At 38.6% G+C, this 9,056-nt stretch overlaps 1 protein-coding gene across 1 annotated transcript in view; it reads left to right on the forward strand.

Annotated features, from left to right (window-relative positions):
- DDC (dopa decarboxylase) overlaps positions 1-6,696 on the forward strand; it is a 185,545-nt gene extending 178,849 nt beyond the window's left edge. Inside the window, exons 14-15 of the mRNA XM_083377131.1 lie at positions 3,713-3,880; positions 5,314-6,696. Of these exons, the coding sequence (XP_083233257.1) occupies positions 3,713-3,880; positions 5,314-5,349 (204 nt within the window). The 3' untranslated portion in view covers positions 5,350-6,696. The remainder of the gene's footprint in view (positions 1-3,712; positions 3,881-5,313) is intronic.
- Positions 6,697-9,056: the final 2,360 nt, after the last annotated feature.

The raw sequence follows: 9,056 nt of genomic DNA on the forward strand, positions 1-9,056 counted from the left end.
AAAAACAGTAGTACCTGGCTCAACAGTAGTATCTGTGAGAAGGATCTGTGTATTCTTCATGCTGAGGCCCTAGAAAGAGTGCACAGAAGAACACCATAGATGATTAGGAGTCTGCAGGCTAAATCATATGATGAATGGCTAAGGGAAGCAGGTACTGTACAATTAGCCTAAGAAAAGAGAAGCCTTAGGGGAAAACCTTATAGCAGTCTTGCGATACAGAGAAGGGAGGGGGGTAGATTTATTCCTCAAAGCATCCAAGGACAGGACAAGAAGCAATGGGTATAAACTTAATAAAGTGAGATCTAACCTGGAAATAAGTAATTTCCTGACAGTGAGAATGATTAATTAGTGAACCAGCTTGCCTTCTGGAGTTGTAGGTGTTCCATCACTGGAACAAATCCCACACTCATTAGCACTGTGGATTTTAAATCCTTAACTATCTCTCAACATCATAATGTCCAGTGGTTATATGATGCTGAAGACTCAGTGATTTTGTCAGAAACCATATCTATATTACTATTCTATTTCTTCTTCCTATTTCTTCCCTGACCCAATTCCCATCTTCTTCTCTCCCTGGGTTCCACCATACTCCTGGAAGGGAGTGGGGATTGCTTGCGGGTTATTGACTTGACTTCCTCTATCACTACATTGTAACACTTTGCTTTCCTGCATTATTTCTCTCTGAACTTTCTTCTCCCTTAATGTCAGCTAGTAAAGGGGGGAAGAAGAAAGGAATGTAACCTCCAGCAACTGGCTTATCTCTGCATTCTCAAGAGAAGGTGCGAAGAGGCGCCTAAACATCGCTATTACAACCGGAGCTGGCCTGATGTTATCTTCCTTTTCCCATAATAGACTTAACACCTGGGGATTGGCCGATTTAAAGTGACCGAACTATGGGGTGGGGTTTTGCTTGGGACACTTTAACCTATTGATCTGCATGGGAAATCCTCAGATCCTGTCTAGTATGCCTGCTATCAGCTTCTCCTAATAAAACTTCCTTTTGGAAGAATTCACTTCCAGGAGTTCTGCTTTCTTGGGATGAGGTATTGAAGTGGGCCCTGACAGATTTTGAATTTAAATTTTGAAAAAAATATTTGAATTTGAATTTGAATTTATTAAATTTATATGCTGCCCTTCTCCCTAAGGACTCAGGGTGGCTCACAACAATAAACAATTAAAAACATAAAATACAAAATTTAAAAAAGAATTAAACAATGAAGTAAATATAGAACAATAGAGCCAGTAAAACCAAATTTAAAACTACAGTCAGTCCAGGCCCAATTGTTGGAACATCCATGTCTTCAGGTCACGGTGGAAGGACCGAAGGTCAGGGGCCATCCTCAGCTCCGAGGGCAGTTCCAGAGGGTTGGTGTGCCCACAGAGAAGGCTCTCCCCCTGGGGGTCACCAGCCGGCATTGCTTAGCTGACGGCACCCTGAGGAGGCTGACTCTGTGGGAGCAAACCGGGCGATGGGAGGTTGATAATGGCAGCAGGTAGTCTCGCAAGTACCCCGGGCCTAAGCCATGTAGGGCTTTAAAAGTGATTACCAGCACCTTGAATTGCACCTGGAGGACAACCGGAAGCCAGTGCAGCTCGTGCAGGAGTGGTGTAACATGGGAGTATCGAGAAACTCCCATAAGCACCCGCACGGCCACATTTTGCACCAGCTGAAGCCTCTGGGTGCACTTCAAGGGCAGCCCCATGTAGACAGCATTGCAGTAATCCAGGCATGACAAGGGCGTGGGTGACCGTGCATAGGGCATCTCGGTCCAAAAAGGGGTGCAACTGGCGCACCAGGCGAACCTGTGCTAAGGCCCCCCTGGTCACAGCAGCCAGATGATCCTCCAAGTTAAGCCATGAATCCAAGAGGACAGCCAAGTTGCGAGCCCTTTCAGAGGGGGGCAATACTTCCCCCCCCATCAAAAGAGGTAGAATATGTTGGACAATACAAGATGCCGGTATCCACAGCCACTCGATCTTGGAGGAGTTAAGCCTGAGCCTGTTCCTTACCATCCAGACCTGCACCGCCTCCAGGCACTGGGACATCACGTCAAGGGCATCTCTGGGTTGGTTTGGGGTGGAGATGAACAATATCTGCATATTGGTGATATGTCACCCCAAAGCCACAGATGTTCTCACCCAGTGGCTTCATATAAATGTTAAACAGGAGGGGGGGAGAGAACCGACCCCTGAGGCACCCCACAAGTGAGGGGCCTCAGGGTAGATCTCTGCCCCCCTGCCAATACAAACTGTGAGCGGCCCGAGAGGTAGGAGGAGAACCACCGTAAAACAGTGCCTCCCACTCCCAACCCCTCAAGCCGCCGCAGCAGGATACCATGGTCGATGGTATCAAAACCCGCTGAGAGGTCAAGTAGGACCAGGACAGAGGAGCAACCCCTGTCCCGGGCCCGCCAGAGATCATATACCAGTGCGACCAATGCCGTTTCCGTGCTGTAACCGGGCCTGAAACCGGACTCGTACGGGTCCATTTGATATGCTTATATATTTTATATTAAAGGATCATTAAATAGTTTATAATAAAAACAGAAATAAAATTAACAAAAAACCAAATGTATTAAATCAACATAAAACAATATTTAGTAAAACCTATTCATTAAAAAATAGGGTTGTAAAGAGGCAGAGGCTAGCAGTTGATATTTCTAGCCATGGATATCTCTTTAATTCCATTGACAACAATCAGTTTAAGAGCACATCAAATGATGTCCATGTTCTTTCTGAGTAATTATTACCTGTGTAGAACAGGTAAGTCTTCCAATATTGAACTCTGAAATTGTTCATCCAGAAAGTTTCCATCTTACTGGGATTCTGTTTTACCTATTGGTTTTCATTCACTCCATCACTGCATTTAAACACAACCTGCATTTAAGATATATTCAGTTTCTCCTAATTCAGTTATTCAGAAAAATAGAGTCAAGTCATATTTATATTACAACATAGGATTTAGAATCATACTGGGGTACTGGAGATAGAACAGTGCCTTGGGGTATCCCACAGTATAATATTTATAAGATTATTCCTTCAACTAGGAGTAACCCATTGTAACATGTTGCTCCCAATGTAACATGTTGCCAATAGAATATAATCTAGGAAATGTTATTGATGAAACAGAATCAGAAGAGTTACACTCCCCCTGTCTCCTTCTTTTACAAGATATCAGGGTGACTATGGCTGGTTCTGTTCCAAAATCAGGCTTAAATCAAATTAATAAAAAGGATAATTAGTATCTGCAGATATTAACTTTTGTCCCAAGAAGGGGTATCTGTTACTGGGTAATAGTCAGAAAACATTCTGGATTTAGGATTTTTTCCCCCCGAAGTGGGTAAATTTAAATGCCCCATTCCATCATGTAAAAATGCTTTCTCCCCTCTCTGGATCAACCATTCAACTCTCATTGGTTAACTCAAATGAACCCAAATGGTCAACGGTCAAGAAACCATGTAGAAGGCTAGATGGTTACAAGTCTACATCTTTTTCTTTAGGCCTCATTGGCTGAAATAAGCTGGATCTGATGGTATTCTGAATATCTCAATATATACTGGATGAAAAGCAGTCCATATAAATGTGAACAATGTTATCCTTGTTTCACAAATTATAACAGTCCGCAAAGGCTTCAATGTATCTCTGACACAACTTCAAGAATGTCATGTATTAACATAAGTAATTATTATTCTATATTTTATCATTATTCTAGGGCAGCAATGAACTTAATGAAGTGCTTCTTAAAAACATAAATGATGCCAGGAAGATTCACCTTGTTCCATGTCATCTGAGAGGAAAATTTGTGCTGCGTTTTGCAATTTGTGCCCGCACAGTGGAATCCTCCCATATCCAGTTTGCCTGGAAGCACATCACAACAATGGCAAGTGTACTTCTGAAAATACAAAAACAGAGCACTGACTAAAAGACAAAAGGCTGGATTCAACTCCAAATATAAAGGATAGTATGAATTCTGTCTAGCCTGATACTTGTTTGATACTACTAGGAATTGCAGTACTGTAATTAGATTGAGTAGATTTATAAGTAAAAGAGTAATACTGGTAATCTTCATTTAATGACCACTTGTTCAGTGACCACTTGAATTTATAATAGCATGGACCTAATGGTAGTTATGAGTGATCCTTATTTTTATGGCTATCACAATGTCTGTCCTATGCTCATGTGATTGCTATTTGCTACCTTCTTTGCCTGCTTCTAACAATCAAAGTCCATTGAGAAGCCAGCAGGAAGTTGCAAATGGTAACACATGGCATCCTTGTTTAACAATCTGTATTTATTTTCATAAGAAGCAGAGCACCACAAATACTGTTGCTAAATGGCACTGTTATGTGGCATCAAGCTTTATGACAATGCTGGTTAATAATAAATTCTGGTTCCAATTATTTCTGTTTAGTAAGGATTACTAATAATGCTTTTTCTCAATCAAACCATGAATCATTTTGTCCAATATTTCCATTTTTTTGTTTAAAAGAGCAATCAATATTTTGCATCTGAAAACTGCCAAATACAGTCAAGTTCATATATATTGGGACAATAAATTGGGGGTGGATGCATGAAAATGGCTATAATTCCTCAATGGTTAATGCCATACTTTTATCAAACTCTGTGAATTAAAGGTGAAAGTCTTCACTTTGCTCACTTCTTGAGTATTTTATTTCAGATTCAGTGTGGTGGTATACAGAGGCCAAATGCCCAGAACCTTATCATCTCAGTATGTACGAACCTGACTGTAAGCCCTGACAATTATGATCTTCTCCTGTTTGGCCCTAACATCTTCTTGGTCATGGTTATTGGCAGAATATAAAAGTGAATCAATCTGCCTGCAATAATTGTCTTATTAGGCCAGTGATGATGCCTTGTGGCAGATGATACCAAATCATAAAGATCAGAATTATCATAAAAAAGTTTTCTCAGCTAGAAGATTCTGTTGTCACTTGTTGCAGTGCAGCAAATTAAAAAATGACATTTGGAGGGAAGGTAGACAGCACTAGTGCTTCTTTTCTAATAACATCCACCTTATATCTGACATTGCAATTTTCATCTCAGTCTCTGGATAGTTTCAGTTTTTCATTTTTCCTTTCTAACATTCCTTTTTTTTCTTTTTGATAAAGAAAAAGGGATTTATTTTAGAAAAAACTGGGGTTTTATTGCTATGTCTTCTTAACTTCAGTTATTTAAACAAATAGGCTTTTAATGACCATTTATTGGATTAAGAATCTTTTAGTCCAACAACTGTGAATGATAATTGGGGCAGAATTGTGTAATCTTGCCCAACCATGCTTTCTCTTGTTATAGGTTTGCAGGAATAGACAACTATTGATGATACATTGAAAAAAATGAGGAAAATATTGATAACTTACTCAGTAATCTCAAACTGGCATATAAACAGGTGGCATTTAAATTTAATAAATAAATAAACTTAAATCTAGCACCATGAGTCTAATTGAATTACAATACAGTTGCAGGTTAATGTTTCTGTGTAATTTTCTTGAAGCAATTGTGCCTTGCATTATACCCATTATGTGACAGATCCTGATTTATGATTTCTACTGTTATGTAATCAAACGTAGTAGAGTGTAATTTTTCTGTATAAATGTTTATTTAAATTAATTATCTTTGTGAATACTTGTTTAGTGACTCTAGAATGTTTCCACTGAATGGGATCATAGGCTTGCTTGATACTGTAGAGCAGGGGTGTCAAACTGCCAGCCTGCGGGTCGGACGTGTCATCCAGAAGCCACACCCATCCCATTGCCAGCAATGGCGAAAACGCTCTGATACGTTGGACGATGTCACGTGATGTCACAAGTTTGACATGTCTGCTTTAGAGCAATGGCATCAAACTCAAATAGAATATTGACTTAGAAAACCACCACATTTGTTTATTTCTTTTTTTATTAATACATCAACACATTGTAATCAGATAGGAACTAAATATAACTAATACATGAAAAAGAAACACTTTATTATGAATTTGATCCTTTGTTTTCAATATTTATGGCTATATATATTTCCTCACCCCCTCACTCTGTGCTTCCTCCTGTCCTATCACCAAATTATTGCACAAATCACCTCCTCACCTCTTATTTACACTTACTACCTCCTTGCAAAGTTGCCTCTAATTTCATGTGCAGAAAATATTGTTTTGTGCAGCTTTTTCCAAACCAGGTACACATTTGTGCACCACTACACAAGAATATGAGTAAATTGTAAATATATGTAATAGTGACATGATAAAGTATTTATGTATTTCTTAAAATATAAAAACTAGAATAGTATGTCACATACTTGCTTGAAAACAATCCCTTCAAATCATTTTGGGTACCTGAAAACTGCCCCATTTTTTAGAAGCAACCTGACATTTTTTTTCTTCCTAAAAGTAAGAAAGTAAGAGAGGTGACTGACCCAAGGTCATCTAACTGGCTTCATGCCCTGGGCAGGATTAGAACTCTTGGTGTCTTGGTGTCTAATGTGACAAATTAACTACCATATAGTATTACACAAAACTGGGTCCACATATAGAGACTTACAGTTTATAATATAATCAATTCTCTTTTTTTCTTGGAATGTGATATTGTAATGAAAGATTTTTTTAAAGAAAAAGTAAAAGCATAACCAAAGCATTTGAGTCACTCTCTCTCTCTTTTTACCCCATTTTTCCCTTCTTCTATCGAAGCATCCCAATATATTTAAACTTCAAATTTAGTTTTGAGAAACTTGAGGAAGTTATTAATGATCATAAACCTTGTTTGGAACTCAACAAATATTTTGGAGACAGAAGAGACACAAATGCAACCTGTTTTATAAAGTGCACCAGAGGCTCTGGGGGTCAGGAGTGAATCAGCTACTAATGGAAAGCTGGCTGTCTGCTGTCTGGGGAAAAGGTATCAGAGTCTTTTGTGATGAAAAGGTTAAACCTTTAGTAGCTAATATGCTAGCTCCCAAGGTCGCTGCTTCTTCACTCCCAACCTTGGGAGAGCAAGACTGTGAGAATCAGTCAGCCTTACTTGATGAAGATGTTCTCAGTAAGAGAAGCTGGTCTTATTAATGTTTTTGGCTCCTTACCACATAAAGAACAAGAAAATATACTGTTTAAACTAGAAAATCTGAAGAAAACCTTGTTGGTCACAATCACCATAGCTGAACCACTTATAGACCTTCTATCTTCAAACATGGAGCCTCTCACTTTCCCATCAGCAAATAATGGATTACCTGAAGATGACCATATGGAAAATAGAAGTCTGAATCCTCTTGAGCCAGTAGAGGATTCTGCAGTCGAGGAGGAATCATTACTTTCATTACTTTCATTGGGATATTCCATGGGGACTCCAGAAACAAATTGGGATGGACAAGGGATCCTTCAATGACATAGAGCCAGACGTAGCATGATTTAACATCTCTTTTCCCAACACTTCAGCAGACTCCCCTTACAAGGGAAGCATTGTTAAATGGTGAGAAAGTAATCCACTCTGAAGAAGACCTGATTCAGAATGTATATGAGTCAAGTCATCCCTTGGAGGAGGCCATAATGGCTATTGATGACCTCCCAGCCCAATATAATAACCTCATAGCTTCTTCTTGTCTTCTTGTTCTGATGGATTTCAAATGAGTCTTTCCCTTCTAATCTGGAATATTGCTGGATGCTAAGTCCCATCAAAAGACCACCTTTTTTTGCTATATATCACAATTTGATGTTTTTTTCTTACAAAAAAACCTGAATCTCTTCAGAGGTGGAGTTAAATGGCTACTTGGTTAAGTCTGTCCCAGCTGCCCCAAGCAAGGCAAGTGGGAGATGTAAAGGTGGTATAGTGACCCTACTTAGCACAACTCTGCAATTTAAATGTATCTCACTGCCTTCTTTACAGCCATGGGTTATGACTACCTTGCTCTCATCCAAAGAGGTGGATGTTTTGCTTTTAAATATTTATATTCCCTCTTGTAATAAGAATAATCTGGTCAATAATATTTGAAAGTACATAGAAAAAAATTATATCTAATTTAATATAAAAATTATATACAAATATATTATATATTTGTTTAGACAAATATCCCATAGCTGCAATAATTATAGGATGGGATTGAAATGCTAGGATGGGACCAAATGATTATACACTATTAAACTAATTTAAGATCCATTATGAAGAGAATGTGTTAGAGGAACCCCTATATTTTGGAAAATTTAAAGACCTAAAAGTTAACAGGGCAGGTCTATGGGCAAGGCAGATGATTGCACATCTGGACCTATGTATCCTTAATGGTTTCATAAGTGGAGACCACCCAACAAAATACACCTATTGGGCTGCAAGAAAAAAATCTACAGTTGATTACTGGATAATATCATGTGACATTTTGAATTTTGTTCAGAAGATGGAGGTAGATTCATGACTGGAAAGTGTCCACTATCCAATAATTCCTGTTCTGACATCCCACTGGAATTTTCTATGAGCTAACTCAATCTATTCACCAAGACTTGATAACTATAATACCCAGGTGAGAATCAAATGGACTGAAAAAAATGAAATTGAAGTCATCAAATGGATACACACTTCTGATACTCTAGAATTGTATGCACATCTCCTAGAAAGTAAATTTCAAGGATCATATCTAGATGGGTGTGAAACCTTAATTGCCAATCTGAAATGATTTCTCACCAATGGAATATTGCCTCATTCCAGAAAGCAAGTAATAAAGAATGGAAAATGGTTTAATTGGGATTGTGTTCAATTAAAGAGGTCATGTAATAAGGAGTACAGAAAAAATAAAAATTTCCCTTCTGAGGATCAAACACACTACCTAAGATGTTTGAAGACTCAATATCATGCCCTCTTAAAAGAAAATTAAAATGTGGCATTGAAGGAGTCTGGGCGTAAATTAATTCAATCAGTTAGGATGAAAGATGCATCTCTTTTTTGCCATATCACTAGAGGACTGGGAAAAATCATTCCCTCCCGTAACTGATCAAGTACCAACACAGGCATGGGAGGAATGCTTTAGAGAGTTGTAGATGGATATGAAATGAATGAGAGCCAAATTAATTT

Source organism: Vipera ursinii, assembly GCF_947247035.1.
Source record: "Vipera ursinii genome assembly, chromosome: Z".
NCBI lineage: Eukaryota > Metazoa > Chordata > Lepidosauria > Squamata > Viperidae > Vipera > Vipera ursinii.